The sequence below is a fragment of the Microcaecilia unicolor genome, chromosome 9 (genome assembly GCF_901765095.1).
Source record: "Microcaecilia unicolor chromosome 9, aMicUni1.1, whole genome shotgun sequence".
Classification (NCBI taxonomy): domain Eukaryota; kingdom Metazoa; phylum Chordata; class Amphibia; order Gymnophiona; family Siphonopidae; genus Microcaecilia; species Microcaecilia unicolor.
In genome coordinates this window covers 204,805,075-204,826,867 of record NC_044039.1, presented here as the reverse complement: position 1 = coordinate 204,826,867, position 21,793 = coordinate 204,805,075, and the positions used below count along the sequence as shown (strand labels likewise).

At 44.3% G+C, this 21,793-nt stretch overlaps 1 protein-coding gene across 1 annotated transcript in view; it reads left to right on the top strand.

Annotated features, from left to right (window-relative positions):
• The first annotated feature begins 17,921 nt into the window (after positions 1-17,921).
• Positions 17,922-21,793, top strand: part of CCDC197 (coiled-coil domain containing 197) — a 110,140-nt gene continuing 106,268 nt past the window's right edge. The window contains exon 1 of the mRNA XM_030215008.1: positions 17,922-18,589. Coding sequence (XP_030070868.1) covers positions 18,483-18,589 — 107 coding nt within the window. The 5' untranslated portion in view covers positions 17,922-18,482. The remainder of the gene's footprint in view (positions 18,590-21,793) is intronic.

Genomic DNA, 21,793 nt, shown 5'->3' with positions numbered 1-21,793 from the left:
AGACCCCCCCCCCCTCCTCCTCCTCCTCCTCCTCCTCCTCCTGAGCTCTAATGTGAGACAGATTTTTCTTTCTCTCTAAGGAAAGAACCTGAAAGCAAAAGAATTTGAGTTTTTGAATGGTTTAGCTTTAAACAATTCCCTCCATCTACTGAGTAATACTTGCAAGATTTAACTGCAACTTTGCAAAGGAGAACTCAACTATAATCAAATCTTGTATGTCATCGTCATAAAATTTATACTGCACTCCAAGACATCCAAGTAGTGAGCAGAGCGGTATAAGAGAAAGATTAAAAAGGACTGCAGAGAGGTATGATCCTTGAGAGACTCCCACTTTACAAAATACTACATCAGTATCACCAAATTCTGGAAGGAGTAGTTTTTAATAGTTCTTTGGATCTTTTTAGTCCCCCTTTCCTATTTGATGCTGCAGTTTTCTTGTAGTACAAGCAAAAACGCCCGTTTCAGAACAAATGAAACGAGCCCTAGGAAGACTGTCGTCTATGCGTTTTCTCGTCTCTCTCCCCTGCCCTCCCCTCTATGTCGAACGATTTTCTCCTGCCCTCCCCTTCCTGTCCAGCGATTCTCCCCTCACCTCACCTCCCCTCCATGTCCAGCGATTATCCCCTCCCCTCCTCTGCCCTCCCAACCCATCTCATCCATGTCCAGCGATCCTCCCCTCCCCTCCACTCCATACCTGAGGTTGCAGCGGCGGCAGGCTCAGCTCGCGTCGCCTCCAGCCTTCCCTTGCCTTCCCTCTCAATGTCCCGCCCTCCTCTAACATCATTTCATCTTTCCGCGAGGGCGGGACACTGAGAGGGAAGGGAACGCTGGAGGCGAGCTGACGTAAGCTCATTAGCATACAGTTATGAACCCAGCCAGCCAGCCATCCGGGGACGCAGATTGACCAATTATTATAGAGAGAGATAGTTATTTTAATGTTGTGCTACTGTTCCTCCCCTTTCCAGGCTCCAGGTCCAAGTATGATTGTTACTGTATGGGTTGGGTCAAAGACCGCAATTGCCTACCCCTACTGCACAGAATTTGTGTGTTAGATCCACTTTTGTCCTTTAGTTCTTCTTTTACCAGTCAACAGCCAACGCTGCAGAGAGACAAGGGACTTGTGTTACTATTCTGGAAGATTTCCTGTCCTCTGGCGGTAGGGAAGACCTTCTTCTGCAGCAACGAGACTCTGACTGCTGACTCAGGCTAGAACCGATAGAGTGCTAACCTTAAGGGAACCCCCTGCTACTGCAGCCCTAGCTTCATTCCAATACCATGCTAAGGTCACTTCTTTAGAGGCAAGTGTAATGGGAAGAGTGGCTAGATAACACCAAAAGCTAATCCATCTGAATCCACCACACTTGAGAATGAAATGACAAAACTGAACATATTTAGGGCACATATTCCGACTCATGGCACCAAAGGGGTACACAAAGACTAAAGATGTTGCATCATGAAGCTAAGGAAGGAAAAGACATCGTGTTTTGGAACATGACACCTATTTGAATTACCTAATCATCTTTATTGCTTGCCACAGAAGCAACAAGTGGACAGTATCAAATTACATAAAGTGTAACCAAATGAATGGCACTTGTGTAGTCACTATTTATCAGTGCCCAGCTACGCCAGATACTATGGGTTAAATGTTTCTGTTCTGTTTTACATGCAAGCAGTGCTGTTGATGTTTCCCTTGTGGTTCTGATATCTCAATAGTTTGCACCAGATCACTTGTCAGAAGCTAAATTAAGCACAAGAGTCTGGACAAGAGTATCACATGATATTAATACATGCCAGTTACACAATGTATCACAGGGACTTGATAAAAATAACTGTGAATATGCAAGCACCTACATCTTTGATTACATTTATTTTCCACAGTAGGACACACTGTAAGAGGTTGGATAGCCCAAAGAGTGGGCATTGCTGGATAAAGCAATGTTTTTACTTTGGCTTCATAAAGGGAATATAGCTCTCTTAACAACCTAAGGAATGTCATTATTGAGACAGAAAAATGGTCTGTCAAGCCCCGTACCTTGTCTCCACCAGTGGCTAGCATGAGTTGCTTGAAAGAATCCAACAGGTCACATTTCCTATTGCTCACTTCAAAAAGTATGAAGCGGAGATGTTCAGTTTTATCTGGCTAATGTTTTTTTAATAGATCTGAAACTTTTCCAGGTCTTGTTTAAATTCAGCTACATTCAGGGCCAGCTTCATACTAGAGAGAGCAGCTTGGTCACCCAGGGCATCATATGACAAGGGGCGTCCGTCGGGAACTGTGAGCAAGTGAGTGAGCCAGGATTGCTGCACAGGATCCAACCAATCCAGCCTGTTCTAAGTGTGTGCAAATTAGGAGAGCTGCCTGGCCTCCTGCCAACCCAACTGGCTCCAAGTACATGCAAACTAGAAATACTAATTAGCGGTGTAGCCCTGCCACCAAAACAATTACTACTACTACTACTTATCATTTCTATAGCGCTACTAGACGTACGCAGCGTTGTACACATGAACATGAAGAGACGGTCCCTGCTCGACAGAGCTTACAATCTAATTAGGACAGAAAAACAGGACAAACAAGAGATATTAAAGTGAGGATGATAAAATAAGGGTTCTGAACAAGTGACTAAGGGTTAGGAGTTAAAAGCAGCATCAAAAAGGTGGGCTTTTAGCCTAGACTTGAAGATGGCCAGAGATGGAGCTTGAAGTACCGGCTCAGGAAGTCTATTCCAGGCATTTGGTGCTAGGGGCGTATCTGGACTTCAGCGGGAGGGGGGCCAGAGCCAGAGTGAGGGGGCACATTTTAGCTCCCCCCCCCCCGGCACTGCCGATCCCCCCGCCATTGCTGGATCCCCCCGCCGCCAACGACCCTCTCCACCCCCTCCCGCCGCCAACCCTCCCCCGCTGCCATCGCCTACCTTTGCTGGCAGGGGACCCCAACCCCCGCCAGCCGAGTTCCTCTCTTCTGTTGCAGCAAAGCTTCCTTCAGTTTCAAATTCTGAGTCTGACGTCCTGCAAATCTACGGGGGCCCAGGCCCCCGTGGCCCCACGCAGATACGCCCCTGTATGGTGCAGCAAGATAAAAGGAACGGAGTCTAGAGTTAGCAGTGGAGGAGAAGGGTGCAGATAAGAGAGATTTACCCAGTGATTAATCTGCCCCTTTTTACAGAGGGAAGAGCATCAACACCCTCTGTCATTTTGGGGGGACACCGCAGACACGACCTCCTCAGACACTCCTGGGTGGACTGACATTGATATCATTACCCTGGGCAGCATCTGCACAAAAGTATACCCTGGAAATGCTACAAATGTCAGCCGCATTGTCCAGCAATTACTTTCACAGTTCATCTGTTTGTTCACCTACTTGAAGTATATTTTATAAAATATGATTTAATTCTTCTACTTTTTAATTTCATGGACTGTCCTCTAGTCCTAGTACTGTTTGATACATTTCAAAAGCTGTTCCCCATTGGCTTGTTTTACATCATTCATGATTATACAAACCTCTATCATATCCCTCCTCATTCTTCTCCAAGCTGAAAAGCTGTTCCATCCCCTTTATCATTTTTGTTGTCCTTTGTCACGCTTTCCTAGTCCCTGCATATCATAGATGTAGTTACCAGAAGTGCACATAATTCTCAAGGTGCAATCACATTTTAGATTGCTACAGAGTCATTACGTTTTTTTTGTTTTCTGTTTCTTTCAGAATAATTCCCAGCATGCTTTGTACTACATCATTCATGATGGCCACACACTGAGCTGAGGATTTCAATGTGGGTTTCACAAGGTCTTCAAGATTATTTTCCTGAGTGATAACTCCTAATATGGAACCCAATACTGTGTACCCATAGAGAGGATTTTATTCCCTATGTGCATCACTTTGCATTTGTCTGCATTACATTTCATCTGCCATTTTTGATGCTTAATCTCCAAGTCTCAGATGTCCTCCTGAAATTCCTCATAGTCCACTTGTGAATAATTTTGAGTCATCTGCTAAACTGATCACTCGTTGTTCCTTTTTCCAGATCATTAACATAGCGGACTATGATCCTGGGGAACTGGGTTCGATTCCCACTGCAGTTCCTTGTGACTCTGGGCAAGTCTCTTAACCATCCATTGCCCCAGATACCAAACTTAGATTGTGAGCCCTCTAGGGACAGAGAAAGTACCTGCATATAATGTGTACGGAGCTGCGTACATCTAGTAGAGCTGTAGAAATGATTAGCAGTACTCCACTATTAGTTTGCTTAGTACCAAGATCCGACTTATTGGTGAATAGTTTAATGGATCACCCTGGAACCCTTATTTTAAAATTAGCATTACATTGGCCACCCACCAATCTTCAGGTACAGTAGCTGATTTTAATGGCAGGTTCTAGATTGCTAGAGACAGGTTTTTTAGAACTCTGGTGTGGATACCATCACATGCTGGTTACTTGTTAATCATAAGAACTTAGCCATTGCCATACTGGGACAGACCGAAGGTCCATCAAGTCCAGTATCCTGTTTCAACAGTGGTCAATCCAGGTCACAAGTACCTGGCAAGATCCCAGAACAGTAAGACAGATTGTATGCTGCTTATCTAAGCAGTGGATTTTCCCAAGTCCATCTTAATAATGGCTTATGGACTTTTCTTCTAGGAAATTATCCAAACCTTTTTTAAACCCAGCTAAGCTAACTGCTTTTACCATTTTCTCTGGCAACAAATTTCAGAGTTTAATTACATGTTGAGTGAAGAAATATTATCTCTGGTTTGTTTTAAATTTACTACTTTGTAGCTTCATTGCATGCCCCCTAGTCCTAGTATTTTTGGAAAGAGTAAACAAGTGATTTATACCTACCTGTTCCACTCCACTCAGTACTTTATACACCATCTCCCCTCAGCCGTCTCTTCTCCAAGCTAAAGAGCCCTAACCACCATAGGAGCCAACTTTTCAAAATGATTGGGGGTGCTGAATACAACCCAATATTATCCTTCTGCCTGCCACCACCAAAAAAGAAATAGTCTTAGGATGCATTCAACGATAACATGAGGCTCCATTTCCCAAACTTTAGCTTGCACACCATTCCTGAGATATTACTATACCATCAAAGCACTGTCCCCTGTATGTTTTAAAATCCAAAGTACACCTTGTTAAGACATCTTTATACTATCTACAAACTTGAGCACAAACACACTCAGAATCTTACCATACCATAATAGCACTAACTCCCAGGACACGAAGAGCTACAACCTCATGTGTAAATACTACACTGGACCCTAAAACACCAATACACTTAGAAGGGCATAATCAAACGGGGCGTCCAAGTTTTCATGAGGGCGTCCGCGCAGGACGGCCCCGCGAAGGGGCGGGGAAACCCATATTATCAAAACAAGATGGGTGTCCATCTTTCATTTCGATAATACGGTCGGGGACGCCCAAATCTCAACATTTAGGTCAACCTTAGAGATGGTTGACCTAAATGTTGAGATGGTTGACCTTAGAGATGGTCGTCCCCGGTTTTCCGCCATAATGGAAACGAGGATGCCCATCTCAAAAATGACAAATCCAAGCCCTTTGGTCGTGGGAGGAGCCAGAATTTGTAGTGCACTGATCCCCTTGACATGCCAGGACACCAACCGGACACCCTAGGGAACACTGCAGTGGACTTCACAAATTGCTTCCAGGTGCAAAGCTCCCTTACCTTCGGTGCTGAGCCCCCCAACCCCCCCCCCCAAAACCCACTCCCCACAACTGTACACAACTACCATAGCCCTAAGGGGTGAAGGGGGGCACCTACATGCGGGTATAGTGGGTTTCGGGTAGGTTTTGGAGGGCTCATATTTACCACCACAAGTGTAACAGGTAGGGGGGAATGGGCCTGGGTCCGCCTGGCTGAAGTGCACTGCACCCACTAAAAGTGCTCCATGGACCTGCATACTGCTGTCATGGAGCTGGGTATGACATTTCAGGCTAGCCTAGAGGCTGGCAAAAAAAAAAAATTTAAGTTGTTTTTGTTAGGGTGGGAGGGGGTTGGTGACCACTGGGGGAGTAAGGGGAGGTCATCCCCGATTCCCTCAGGTGGTCATCTGGTCAGTTCAGGCACCGTTTCATGGCTTGGTCACAAGAAAAAATGGACCAAGTAAAGTCGGCCAAGTGCTTGTCATGGACATCCTTCTTTTTTCCATTATCAACCGAGGATGCCCATCTCCTAGTCATGCCCCAGTCCCGCCTTCGCTACGGTGCTGACACGCCCCTGTGAACTTCGGTCATCCCCGCAATGGGAAGCAGTTGAGGATGCCCAAAATCGGCGTTTGATTATGCCAATTTGGGTGACCCTGAGAGAAGGACACCCATCTCCCGATTTATGTCAGAAGATGGGCGCCCTTCTCTTTCGAAAATAAGCCTGTTAGTGAAAAAAGACAAAACAAACAAGATCTCTACGCAGATACTACATGCTAGCAGAATACCGCATCGTGGTCACACATGAAAAACACATGACACAACAAATATATCACAAGGAACCAGAGATCAATATGAGTCTAAAAAAAACTGAACTGGAAACTTCAAAAAGTCAGACTTGGCATACAGCAATACTAGAGAAACTGAAACTAAAATGTAAAATATCAGAAATGTGCATTTCCAGAAGCTCCATATTCCAATTAATAAATTCAGAATAAAATACTTTGTTCTACCTCTGTTGTCTGAGCATTTTATTTTTCTGTTCCCTTTGGTCCCAGTGTCTCTTTTCTGCATTTGTTTGTTTTCTTGTATTTGCTGTGCTCTGTCCATTTTACATTTCTTCTCGATTCATGTCCACTATCCTCCTTCTACATCCTTATCCGTCCTATCTAACATCTCCCCTCTGTGTCCCTGCCCTTTACCTTCCTCCATTTTCAGCATCTGCTCTCTCAGTGTCCTGATCCAGCCCTTATATTCAACATTTCCCCTCTGTGTGTGTCTTGCCCAATCCTGCATTTCCCCCTCTGTGTCCCTATCCCTATCCGTCTCTCTCTCCCTGTGATCAGCATTATTCCTCTGTGTCCCTGTCTCCCTTGTATCCAGCATTACCCTTCTGTGTCCCTATCCCTTCTCCCTCCATGGCCAGCATCTCTTCTCTGTCTCCCTGTCCCTCCCCTCTCTCTTTCCTTCTGCCCTTTGGGGCCAGTATCTCTCCCTGTAGCTTCCCACCCACACCCCACAACCTCGGTCCATTATCTCTTCCTGTCTCTTCCCATCCACACTCCCCTCACAGTTCAGTATGGCTCCCTCCGGGTCTCCAATGTCTTTCCCCCTCTCTTCCATCCAGGATCTTCTTTCCCCATGTTTTCTTCCCCCAGTCAGTTTGTGTCTCTCCCCCCCCCCCCCCCCCCAAGCTGGTCCAGTATCTATCCCTCGCCCTCTCTTTCCAGCACCTCTTCCTGTCTCTCCCCCCCCCCCCCCCCCCCTCCTTCCCTTTTCCTGGTTCAGCAGAGCAGCGGTTCACTTCCTCCTGCCATATGATCTGTACAGGGGAGGAGAGAAATCCGATGCCAGCACAGAGCAGAATTCTGCACAATAATTGCAGAATTTTGCACATTCTGCAGAGGAGTGGAATTCTGCTGAAATTCTGTTCTGCACAGTAGAATTCTCCCAGGAGTAATATATTCAGCACTGCTGTTCATATAGATAGCAATGCTGAATAAAAATAAAGTTAGTGCAGTCAACATGCTGATATGTTCCATTTAATAATTATAAGTCATCCAGCTAGCAGCTGAATATCACCACTACCCAGATAATTATTTAGTCCATCCTCGCTCCGCCCCATATCTGGACCCTTCTTAGATAGATTGTATCAGACCATTTAGTCAAATTTTTGGCCTGATATTATCAAAGAAGGGTCCAAGCAATGACAGCTAAACATTTTGTGAAGACTCTTGGTGCAGAACAGTCCATAAGGGAATATTTTGCATTGGAAATGATGATGAAGGAAAGTGAATCTTAAATACCGCCAGCGATTTGAGTGAAAAGCGATGTGAGTGTAGGCATCCTTGAGATGAAAGGTGGCAAGTCAATCATTTTCATTTGAAAGTGGAAGAATAGTGGCTCCAGAATTCATTTTGAGCTTTTCTTTTTGGATGAATCAGTTCAGATTGCACAGCTCCAACATGGGCCAAAGACCTCCTGATTTTTTGGAGATCAAGAAGAATCTTGAGTAAAACCCTTGATTTTTGGACAGGAAAGTGGAGAACACACCCAGTTTTCTCTACACAATCTGTGAGGACAGCCTATTCTAGAGACTCCAATTTAAACAAAATTTTTTTAGCCCGGCAGTTTTGCCATCCGGGAATCCAGTTTCACAGCAAGTGGTTCCATTGGGACATAAGAAGAGTTTGATTTGTATATTTTGTGCCATGACTATTAAATGCACTGAATTTGCAAATCCAAGGGATGGGAAAATTCACCAGTTACATTGTGCCACTACTTGCAACACAGAATATGTCATATGTGCTCTAAAATGTTCCTGTAATAAATTATTTATAGAGAAAACTAATTTCCAATTTTCCACTAGGTTAAGTGAACATAAATCTTGTATCACCAAAAATAAATTTGGAGTGCCTCTAGTGGCACATTGTAAGCAGTTCCACCATGGGTTTGACTCTCTAAATGTTGGATCATTGCTCAGGTTAAGCAAAACATTTGTGGGGGAGGCAGAAATAGATTATTATTCCAGCAAGAACAACGCTAGATTTATCGTCTCCACACCCTTGAACCGGGTGGTTTCAACACTGTACTCCAATGGGCCGTGTTTTTATAAATCACTGTCCATGACTTGACCACCTGACATTGTCAAAGTGATGTCACCATCGTTTGATTGGTTCTCTGTCAGACAGCGTTCTGTTCAAATAATGGGTGCCATTTTGTCTCTTTTTGATATTGAAAACAGAACTAGTGAACAGCACAAGTATGTTTTTGACACACGTGTAGTAAGGTTTTTTTTCCAGTAGGATATTTTGCTAATTGAGGTTTTTCCACAGGTAATTTTATGACTGGGTCTCCAGAAGAAGCCTTTTAAGAAACGGGTCCCCATTGGGACCTTAGCTGATTCAAGTGGGGAACGGACACATCATGTAGTGAGTATAAAGATCCTCACTGCTTGAAGATCAGATCCTCCCTAACACTGGATTATAAGCCAAGATGTTCATATTGCTGTGATGTTTTCACGCAGTGAAAAGTAACACTGCGGTGCACCTAAAGTTGTGTTTTTCAGTTTTTTTTCGACACACCATGTTAATTTGGTGGATGTTATTGAAGAGATTTGAGATTTATCAATAATGTCAAAGATTTTTTGACATTATTAAAGCTGTCAAGAGGAGGTTTTTCAGACCTGTGATTACTTTTTGACTAATTACAATTTTAAGTGGCTACACTTGAAATCTATGCCATAGAATTACCTGTATTGGTCTTTATGACTTCTTTTACATCCCCCCATATTCAATATTTCTCCCATTTTTAGTATCACTCCCTCTCTTTTCCACTTCATATCCGGAATGTGTCATCCCTCCCTTTGTCCTTTATCCTCTCTTCTCCCTGTTCAGCATCACTTCCTTGCTCCTCCCACCCACCCATCATCTCTTTCTCTGATCTTTTCCCCTTGGTCCACCATTGCCCTCACTTACTTTTTCCTCACCATCGCCTCAGCCACCATCATCAGTCCTCTGGGTCTGCTGCAGATGTGGGCTCTGTGGGGCCTGGGAGCCCATGCCAATGCTCAGCATCTCCCGGTCCCTCCCTTTCTGCCACAGGCTTCTTGTGTTGAAGAGGGTGAATCCAACAGATAAGTGTGTGCACATGCTCAAAGGTCCCATTCTGCCTTTTCTTTAATTTCTGCCATTTTGCCTAAACCTCCATGCCTCCTCTTCCACCACCAAAATGGGAGTATCCACTTCTTTGGCAGGAGTGAGTGAGAAGATCAGCCAAGGAAGGTATGTAGAAGGTTTTCCATGTACCATGGCAAACTATTCCTTCCTGAGATCCACTTCCAGACAGATTTCTTCCCAACAGGGATAATCTCATACATATACGTCCTCTAGTAGTCCAGGCCTGAGTGGGGTTTCTTTCTCCTTGTCTCTTCAGCTTGAGGGTTAACCCGCTATTGTACTCTTTAATTAAATAGCAAGAGGAGGTGTGGGCAGAACCTCTGTCTTTCACATTCACTTTACGCCGGACTGTACCCTTGGCCTGGTGGAGCAGTGAACAAGCTTCAGCTGGATTTCCTGAGGCAGTCCCTTGACCTCAGCGGGGGAGGAGGCGTTCCCTAGGCGATCCAGAGCAAGTAGCCTTTACAACATATAAAGTATCACACACCATGTAAAATTAGTTTATCTTGTTGGGTAGACTGGATGGACCTTACAGGTCTTTACTGTCGTCATTTACTATGTTACAGAAACTCAAAAGACAAGGGAAGCTTCACATAAGGCTATGTCTTAGACATGAACTGCAACAAGTCCACAAAACTCCACCACACAATCTTTAGGAGTACCTGACTTTTATAAGGTCATTGCAGCCATCCCATGAGATTCTGTAACCAAATGATATACACCTCCTCTGTACTTTAACTTGGTATGGTCTTGATTGCAGGAGCATACTGGACTCAGGAAGGTCCTGCAAAGACATTTGACCACTTCCTCCCCTATCTTCCTTGTGAGTCTCTGATCCCTCTCCTCCTCCATGGACTTCTAATTACTTCTCATCTCTCTCTCTCTCCTTATTTGCTCCCCACGGAGCTCTGACTCCTTCCATCCCTTTCATACTTCATGGTTCCAAAAGTATCAACAGTTGGCAGCGACTGCAAGAACCGAGCAAGCTTGTATTCATAGGTAACTTGGTGCCCTGCCCCACTTGAGCATTTCTTTACGGCCTGTTGAGTGTTCACTGATTCAGTCCCCTTCACATACTGCCTGTTATTGATACCATCGGAGCTCTGAGGGGTGAATGGACTGGGGGGATATATAACAAGTCTAAAGGGAAGGAAGGGTTCAGAAATCTCAGTGTTCTTGCATGGACCAGACCTCATCTCCCAACAGATGTATCAGAGGCACTCTCCATGGACAGAGAACATCAAATTTTGTAGGACAGATAGAGTCGTAGTACTGCATGCAAATATGTCTATGATGGCAGAGCCGGTAGTGGGAGGCGGGGCTGGAGGTTGGGAGGCGGGGATAGTGCGGGGCAGACTTATACGGTCTGTGCCAGAGCCAGTGGTGGGAGGCGGGACTGGAGGTTGGGAGGCAGGGATAGCGCTGGGCAGACTTATATGGTCTGTGCCAGAGCCGGTGGTGGGAGGCGGGGATAGTGCTGGGCAGACTTATACGGTCTATGCCAGAGCCGGTGGTTGGGAGGCGGGGCTAGTGCTGGGCAGACTTATATACACAAAAGTAGCACACATGAGTTGTCTTGTTGGGCAGACTGGATGGACCGTGCAGGTCTTTTTCTGCCGTCATCTACTATGTTACTATGTTACTATGTTACTATGGCGAGCTTCCCTGATACGTGTAGAGGGATGCAATAGGCAATTATGTTATTAAAGAAATGTGAATGTACAAGGTGATTAATCACATGTGCATTGATATCTTACTAACAGAAATAGACATGGTTCTCATTCTAAACATTCTGCATTAAAGAAAAGTCATTGGAGAGACATAAGAAGGCCATGAAAAATGAGCTGCAGTAACCAGAAGTGAAGACATAAGAATGTTTGTAGCCTATTAATGCTCTTGGTGCCTCTGTGTCAATTTTTCTGTTATAAGCTTCTGTATAAATAGTGGAGATCTGGCAAGGCGTAAATCAATGGAGAATAAAGTCTTTTTGGAAGCTAATCATAGTGTTTTAATCTTCCAAGAAAAAGTCCAGAATGGAGAGTAGCAAACTCTTTCAATCACAATCTGATCTGAAAGGAAAGAGAAGGGATCCATCATAGCAAAATGCACAATAAGCCATCTTTGAAGCAAGAGACATACAGGCCCTGTCCACCATATAGAAACAGGCTATGAAAATATTGTGGAGGGGGCATGTCTGGGGAGGCGGAGAGTCGCAGCAATGTAGATGCACTAACTGATTAGCGCCATCTACATTGCTGTGCACTGATAAGCATGGAATTAGCAGATGAGCCCTTACCACCTACAAAACAGGCGCTGATAAGGGCTGAAGTGCTAATTCTTAGTAACGGCAGCGCACTAATGGTAACATTTTATTTTATTTAAGACATTTATACCCCCCATTTTCCAAGTTATACTCAATTTCAATGTGGCTAACACATTGAGATTAAGTAGGCAATAATAAGTATACAACCATCATCTTACGATACAGTCAATATGTTTTTTTATTTATTAGGATTTATTTACCGCCTTTTTGAAGGAATTCACTCAAGGCGGTGTACAGTAAGAATAGAACAAACATGAGCAATAGGCAATTACAGCAGTAAAAATATTCAAATAACAATACAAAGTATGGCATGGTATACTACTTACAATGTCAACACAATATGTACTAGAACATTATAATTGGTAGTGAAGGGTAAGGCAAAGTTGTAACATATAGATGAGTAAGAAAGTAGGAAGAATTAGAAAGTAAGATGATTGATTTGAAGAAAGTTGCATGTGAGGTCAGAGAGATGGTTAAATATTATCTCAGCTAGGGTAGGAGTGGATAAACATGTCCCGCTGCAGTATGTGCAGCCCGAGTCAATCCTTGTGTGTGTGAGTAAGACTAACAAGTTAGTTACTTCTTCCATTAAAGGCTTGGTTGAAGAGCCAGGCTTTCACCTGCTTCCTGAAGTAGAGGTAGTCTTGTGTTAAGCGGAGTCTTTCAGGCAATGCATTCCAGAGTGTGGGGGCTACTCCGGAGAAGGCTCGCTTGCGGGTATCACATCGTGTAATGTCTTTTGGAGAGGGTGTAGTTAGTGAAAGTCCTTGGGAGGACCTTTGAAGTACAGACAAATAAGAGAAGATGCAGCATGCACTATTCAGAAAAGTAAGGACATAGTTCATAAGTGATATGCAAGATAACATGCGAGGTAATTAATCCTGGAATTCATACACCATTGATAAGAAACTATGAAAAGAAATGTATTTCTCCAAACTAAACCCAAAGGTAGAGGTTAAAAAAAAAAACCCTACGTGTAGTCCAAACAGCAAATCAAGAAATAGGGGTGAACAAAGAAATCTTCACAGCCAGGAGTCAATAAAAACACCTTTTTTTCAGCACCGCACTAATGTTCTGTTTTGTTTGGCGGCCGTATTGGCATCCGACTGATCACAACTACACTTGAGCGGCTTACCAATCAACAATTATACCATTCTGCACCCATTTATTTGTGATTTTCAACAGTAAGTGTTAGACCTCTGATGCAGACGGTCTTCCCATTGAAACACAGCCCCGTGTTGGATCATACACTAGCTGAATAAAAGGTGTTTTTATTGACTCCTGGCTGTGAAGATTTCTTGGTTTCAACATCTTACGAAACTGCGAGTAATGTCTAGTAAATTTCTGGAGAGAATTCCCAACATTTAGAGCCCTGATAAGTGAAGTTTGCTGAAAGAACTGATTTGTAATAACATTTTTACAATTCTGGAAGCAGTAAAAATGGCCGTAGAATGGGGGAACGAGAGGCAGAGAAGGAAAGGGAAGAGCATGTAAGGTCACGGTTCCTCCAGGCTGCCAGTAGGAGAGAGAAAGAGAGAGAGCGATGGGAGATGCTGTGTGTGTGTGGGGGGGGGGGGGGGGGGAGGAGAGACTGGATAGAATGGGGAAGGGGGTGGAAAGAAACAGGATGGGCAGGGGAGAGAGGAGAATTGCTGGACAACAGGGATTGATGGAGGGGACAGGGGAGAGAGGAAATTTGCTGGAGATGGATGGAGGAGAAGGCAGGGGAGAATGGAGAGTTGCTGGACATGGATGGATGGATAGAGAGGAAAGCAGGGGAGAGAATAGAAATCACTGGACATGGAGCGGAGGGCAGGGGAAGGAGGAGAATTGCTGGACATGGATGGATGGATGGAGGGGAAAGGGGAGAGAGGAAATTTGCTTGATATGGATGGATGAAGGAGAGGGCAGGGGAGAATGGAGAGTTGCTGGACATGGATGGATGGAGGGCAGGGTAGGGGAGAGAGGAGAATTGCTGAACATGGATGGATGAATGGAGGGGGCAGAGGACAGAGGACATTTGCTGGATATGGGTGGATGGAGGAAAGGGCAGGGGAGAATGGAGAGTTGCTGGATGGATGGATGGAGGGGAGAGAAGTCAGGAAGGAGATGCACATGGATGGAGGGGAGGGAAGAGAGGAGAAATGCTGGGCGTGGATGGAGTGGAGGGCAGGGAAGAGAGGAGAAATGTTGGACAAGGATGGAGGGAAGGAAAGACAAAGGAAGGAGATGCACATGGATGGAGGAGAGTGAGGAGAAATGCTGGATATGGATGGAGGGGAAACTGCTGAGTTTAAGGGCTGGTTTGGAACACATTGAGGGCAGATACTGAAACTTGAGGAAGGATAGGGACAGGGCTACAGATGGTAGACAAGACACATAAGGACACAGGAGGATGGTGGGCATGTTGAGAGAAAAAATATCAAATGGAAAGGAGACACTGCATAAAACAGAAGACACTGGGACCAAAGCAAATAGAAAAACTAAGTGATCAGACAACAAAGGTAGAAAAAAGTATTTTATTCAGAATTTATTAATTGGAATATATCAACTTTTTGAAATGTGCATCTGTGATATTTTGCATGTAAGTTTCAATTTTTCTGGTATTGCTGCATGCTGAGTCTGACTTCTTGAGTTAACTTTCCAGTTCAGTATTTTGCCTTCTTATTTTTTGATTTCTAGTTCCTTGTATCATGTTTGTTGTGTCATGTGTTTTTCATCTGTGATCAAGGTGCAGTATTCTGCTAGCATGTAGTATTTGCAGCCCTTTTTGTTTTGCTTTTTTTCATGAGGTAGTGTGTTGGTGTTTTAGAGCCTTGTGTAATTACAGTGCTGCCTTTTCACGCATAAGGTTGTAGCTTGCCCTGTCCTTGGAATTAGTGCTGTTATGGTTTAGTAAGAATATGAGTGTGTTTTTGCACAAGTTTGTGTATAGCGTTTTGCAGTGGAGAGATTGTGTGTTGGCCTTACTGAGGTGGCACCAAAACATCAGAAAGGGTGTAGAGCGTAAATCATGACACACTACCTCTTGAAGGATCTACATATAGAGCCTATGCATTTCTAAGGTCAACACTGGCATGGTATGGGAAAGGGGGTGGGGAAATACTACAGGAGAGGAAGAGGGAGTGCTGGGTAAGGAGGAAAGAAGGAAGGGAGAAAGAGCTGGCTTGATATCATAGGCGCCCCGTATAAGAGGCTTGGGGAGGCTAAGCCTCCCCAGCCCAACCGTGACCTTCCCCGCCTGCCTCCTCCTCAAATTCGGCCCCGGGGCAGCTAGGAACAAAATTGTATCTTCCACCGGCGCTCACCAGCCCCCCTCGAGCCTGCTCACTTCTTTTCTTACTAGCTGCCTGCTCGCTATCTCCCTAAGGCAGCTCCTTTCCCGGCGGTTCCAGCTCTGCCGGAACCTCCCTCTGTGACACACTTCCTGCACTGTCCATTCTGGCGGCAGAGCCTGGGGCTGTGACTGGGAGCCTGAGTGTTGCAGCACGTGGCTGTTTTCAGTCAGTCACCGACCGAACCAGGGAGGGAGGTTACGGATCGAGCAAGCGGGTAAGTGTTGGGGGGCGGGGGAGTGAGAGGAGTATTTGGGTCTCTTAATGCTTTGCTGAACAAGAGAGGGTGGTTGTAAACGAGAGTCCTAGGAGGAGATTTAGCAATGCATTAAGGTATGGTACTGCCTGGTCACCCGGTTATGAAAATATATAGATGCTTCATTCAGCAATGCTTAAGACTTTGTTTATGAAATAGGAAATGAACAGAACTTGGATGGTGACTGGTGAGGGAGGAAAGACAGAGGGGTGATGATGCAGTGGATGGGAGGAGAGATAGATTGAGCAACATGTTGGATAGTGGAGGGGGGCAAGACAGTGGGGCAATGTTGGATTGGGACAGAGAGAGAGAGAGAGTTTTATAAGTCAAAATAAAAATAAATATTTTGTTTCATGCAGATCTCTTTTGTTTAAACATAACTAAATGGGCTATAAGCCCCTAATGCAGTTCATTGGTTTTCTTATATTTTGTCCTTGTGATGACTTATACTGTGCCAAAATTGAAAACTCTTATCTCTATCTGGTCGTTAATAAAAGGAGCTCATTGTGAACACTATCCACCCTAAAAGGTTGTTTTGTGGCTGTACATGAGGAATTGTGATATTATGATCCTCGGAGTTAGTGCTGTTATGGTACAGTAAGGTTCTGAGTGTGTTTTTGCACAAGTTTGTGCATAGTGTTTGCAGTTGAGGGATTGTGTGTTGGCCTTACTGAGGCGACATCAACACTAATTTAATTTTAGTTTGTTTGTCATAACATCAGACATGGTTTTAAAAGATTTTGAAGGATCTGATTTTGAATTCTTCCATAGATGTGTATGTGGGTTAGTGTTGGTAAGTGCTTGAATTGGATGGAAATAGCAGTTTAATAATTGATAACATTTTTTAATAGTATACATTGGTTAATATATGCTTTAAGCAACCACTTTATTCTTTGACATATGATACATATCTAATATCTAAATTTAATAAAAGGTATTGTGACTATTTTACTTATTTTATTTTCTGTGTTGCCAATTATGGATATAAGCTCCACCCCTGGCCCCACCCCTAATCCCACCCCCTTTAGCCTCCCCAAATAGTTGGGCCACCGACCGCCTATGCTTGATATCTCATACATATTCATTATGGTTATTCCACAAAAAAAGCCAGTTCTTTTTCCCTTCCTTCCTTCCTCCATATTAGCATATTCATTTGCATATGCAAATGAATATGCTAATATGTTCCACCCCATCCTTTGCCCCCCCCAAATGAAACAAACTACGCCCATGGTATTTATTGTATTTTATTGTATTGTCTGTGTAATAGTACTGTGTACAGGGGCTTCCCCTCCCCCCTATACTTTGCTTTATCCTGCGCTTGACTCCTTGTGAGCTTTCCCTATTGGCTGTTAACTTTGAGCTAGGGCCAGCCCTCCTCTGCCCCTGCATGAGAGCCCAGTTTTCCTTGCATGCCTTGGTGATCAGCAGCTGTTCTAGGGGGCTTGTCCCTCCTTAATCCATGTAATTCCATCAAGATTTTTCACCATCTCCCCAAGTCATTCCCTATTTTTTCCACTGAGTTTCTCTCCCTTATTCTCCTTTAAGTGTTATAGCTCTTCCTCTCAGCTGGGCTGAGGTTATGGCCATCTCCTTGCCTCTGGGGTGACTAGGTACTGACTCTATGTGCAGAAGACAACAATTCTCTTCTAAGCAACTGAACTGTAAATGGGAGTTTCATTGTTATGGTTTAAACTAGCTGTTGAAGCTGCTCTATACTGTGCTTAGAACAGTACATAAAGGAAACACAAAGAGTGTAATCCAAAGAAAAAGGGAAGGATGCGCCCCTTTCTTTGTGTTATTGTGATTTTCTGTGATCTTAAGTATTGCTATTTGCAACCAGGAGGAAAGGAAATCGATGGGCTGTTAGGGGGTGTCCTATGCAAGTATTAGCCTCCATGTGCCGCTGGCCTCTTAATCTCTGCCACTCTCCTTGAATCGCATTGCTCTATTTGGCTTTGCTTTATTTGCTCTTTAGGGCTATATTCAGCGTGCTGCAACTCTTTATAAAGAGCAGCAGGACAGGCTGACGACATTCCAGCTTTGGAAATGCAGAACCATAGCATTGTTTTAGTTTTTGAAGTCAGTGCTCAGGTTCCCACCACAAGAAGAATCTTCAGTAGACCCCATCACCCATAGTGCTCTTTTGTGAATTTTGAGCCTGGCTGAACAAGGAGACCGGCTGAGCAGATCTGGACACAGCAGAGGGAGGCTGGCACGCTCCCCTTTTACAACCGTTCTCCACCGGGCTCAAAGCCCCGCGCTGCCGCCTATTTTTTCCCTTCATTGCATTTCGGGCGCAGCTCCTATAGTCTCAAGGATCCGGGGTCCCCCTTAACGTTCTCAGGCACGGGTAGGGGAAGGGGGTGGGGAAGGGTAGTAGGAGTCAGAGAACGTCGCCGTAGCAACGAGAAAGGGATTGGCCAGACTTCTAGAACCAAAGTAAACGTTCCTATGGTAACAGAACGCTGACCAGGAGTCACTGCCTGAGGCGCGTGCAGGGGCCGTTGCACTGGTTCCCAAGGGATCGTCGCGTGACTACTGGCGTCTTGGCCGCTGCTACTGTGCAGTTGCTTTTCCGGTTTTCCCGTCTCGGTTCTTTCTCCCCACCCCCTCCCCGGGTCTCCCAACCGCCGCACGAAAACGGTTTTACCGGCCTACCTTCTCTCTGCATAGGCTCGAGGGCTCTCTGAGCCCCTTCCCGAACTGTGCGGCAAAAGTTAGCTGCGGCTTCACCATGAGCGGCAGGGGCTCAACGGAGCTGAGAGAGGCTGAGGACCGCTACAGTCTGCGCATTGCAAACCCCAGGAAAAACGTTTTTGTGACACAGTTAGATGAGGGAAGGTAAAATACTTCACTTTACCTTTTTGGCGGGGGGAAGAAACTTAACCACTAGGCGAAACTAGGCCGTCGCCTAGGGTGACCGTTTCGGGGTGCAAGCAAATATAGTCAGTCAAAGTGAAACAATACGCTCCGACACCCAACGAACTGAACTATCAGCGCCAACCTGTAGAGGGGTGGTCAGTTTTCAAATTATTATTATTATTATTACATTTGTACCCCGCGCTTTCCCCACATAATGCAGGCTCAATGCGGCTTACATAGTAATTTGAAATACAAAGTTAATAGAATTTTAATCAAACAGTAGTAAAACAAAGTAAAGTCGGGCTTAGTAGTGTATGATAAGTTGAGCTAGATAATATATGACTAGGATAAAAGAGGGTAGACAGGATAGGATAGTGTAATTTGGGAGAAAGGGTAAGGAGGGATAAAATTAAGGAGAGATGGAAAGAGAAGGATGGGAGGTTGGTATTTAAGTCAGAACAGAATTGGGGGTGGAAGTTGGCGAGATTAGGTTGGGGCATTTGGGTAGGCTTGCTTAAAGAGATGAGCTTTCAGCATTTTTCTAAAGGGCAAGAAGTCATTTATTAATCGGATTGGTCTGGGTAGAGCGTTCCAAAGCTGGCTGCCCAAAAAGGAGAAACTGGATGCGTAGTAGGTCTTGTATTTAATTCCTCTACAATTGGGAAGGTGTAGCCTCGTAACTGAGAAAAAGGTGTTTGCGAGTTATCCTCGTTATGTACCTAAATAAGAAACAAAGCATGATGTCTTATAGGATCATTCCAGGCGGGGGATATTTGTGTGACCACGATTGCAGGCTTTAATTATCAAAAGCTCAGGGGGAGGAGTGTAGAGGTCTTTAACGCTAATTGAGGTGGGTGGAAGGCAGAAAATGGTACCCATACATGATCCTGGGGGGTTATTCTTTAATGTATGCTACTCTATGCACAAATAATGCAAAATAGATCATGCTTTAGATTGCTTTTAAGCCCCTTTTCATGCTGATATCTTTAAAAAGAATGTTTTTATTTATTTATTTATTTGTAGCATTTGTATCCCACGTTTCCCCACCAATTTGCAGGCTCAATGTGGCTTACATTTGCCGTAATGGCGGTTGCCATTACCGGGTAACAGAATTACAAATGGTATTGCATTAAGATGCATACATACATGGTAACATACATGGAACATGGCATATATGGAACAGATCATGGTATATGTATATACCATGTGCATACATACATGGTAAAGAAAAATTATGATATTGCATGAAAGTTTCTGAGAATAAATTGGATTGTAACATACATGTTGTTATGAGTAGATTCTAAACATGTGAAAGTTCAATACTACTACTTAACATTTCTAGAGCGCTACTAGGGTTACGCAGCGCTGTACAAATTAGACATGCTTTATGGATTTCTGGCTTCCCTCTGCTATCCTCCCAACTCCTAGAACTGCGACTCCTGAGGGTCTGAGCCCAAGGCTGGCTCAAGAGGTTGTGGTACCCTCAGCCAGCTTTTGCATTCCCAAGTGTGGCCAGATTGCGATATTAACTGTGCAGATGTCAGGCTCATACTGTGCGAATAGCCCCCAAACCAGAAGGTACCTCAGTTTTCTGATCATTTTATTTTTCCAGTTGGGTTACCACCTCCTCTTCTTCAGTATCTCTTATGTCCTTTTCAAGAATCTCATTTCCATTTTTTGTTTCTTCTTGCTCCCTGTGTCTTCCCCTTCTACCCCTACATCTCTAATGTTGATCTTTGTGTATTGTTTTTCTTTTTGTCACTTCTGTCACCTTCCTTTTCATTTACCTATAGGTGCATAGATTTAATTCCTCCTTCCCCTTCCAGGTGCCCGTACAGAAAGCTTTACTGCAGGTTTAACATGGTTTAACTGTGCACAGAGTTTACTGGCCAAGCATTGCAGGAAGGGTTTTAGCATGGGTGTTAACTTGCACAGAAACTCTTACCACAGACCAAATTAAAATGCATGTTAATTCGGTAAGTAAGGATTCTACTTTGCTCCAGATTCAGGGCAGCATAGAAGGGTTGATAGGAGTGGTTGTCTAGCACGCCTTCTGTCCCTCCAACCTGACCATTCCGCCCCAGACTGCTTTATTTAGTTATTTGTTACATTTGTATCCCACATTTTCCCACCTATTTGCAGGCTCAATGTGGCTTACATAGTACCATAAAGGCATTCACAAGTCTTGTAGAGAAACAAATACATGGTGATGTTGTGGTCGACTAAGATTCAAACACAATGGGGGCTGAGTAGAGGGGAGGTTATATAATGTCCATTACGAGCTTTGGTTTTGATGTGTCGCAGGGTGTAGGCATTTAAGTTGGGTTGGTAGGGTATGTCTTTTTGAACAGTTTGGGTTTTAGTGATTTCCTGAAGTTTAGATGGTCGTAAGTTGTTTTCACAGCTTTTGGCAGTGCATTCCATAGTTGTGTGCTTATATAGGAGATGCTGGATACATAAGTTGCCTTGTATTTGAGTCCTTTGCAGTTTGGGTAGTGGAGATTTAGATATGTTCGTGATGATCCAGTTGCGTTTCTGGTTGGTAGATCTATGAGGTCTGTCATGTATCCTGGTGCTTTGCCGTAGATAATTTTGTGGACCAGGGTGCAGATTTTGAAGGTAATCCGCTCCTTGATTGGGAGCCAATGCAGTTTTTCTCGGAGGAGTTTGGCACTTTCGAATTGTATTTTACCATATATCAGCCTGGCTGCTGTGTTTTGAGCAGTCTGGAGTTTCTTTGTGAGTTGTTCTTTACATCCTGCATAGATTCCGTTGCAGTAGTCTGCATGGCTTAGTACCATTGATTGTATTAGGTTACGGAATATTTCTCTCGGGAGGAAAGGTTTTACACTTTTAAGTTTCAACATTTTCTTTGTTGTGAAGTTCACTTGGCTCTCAAGTGTGAGATTGCAGTCGATTGTAACGCCGAGTATTTTCAGGTTATCTGAGATGGGGAGGGTGTGGTCTGGGGTGTTTATGGTTGTGGGTTTGTACGTATTGTGTTGGGATGAGAGGATGAGGCAATGTGTTTTTTCAGTGTTCAATTTCAGTTGAAATGAGTTTGCCCTTGAGTCCATGGTGCTCAAACCGAGCTTGATTTCGTTGATGATTTCTGTTAGGTCATGTCTGAAGGGGATGTATATAGTGACATGGTCTGCATAGATGAATGGATTGAGACCTTGA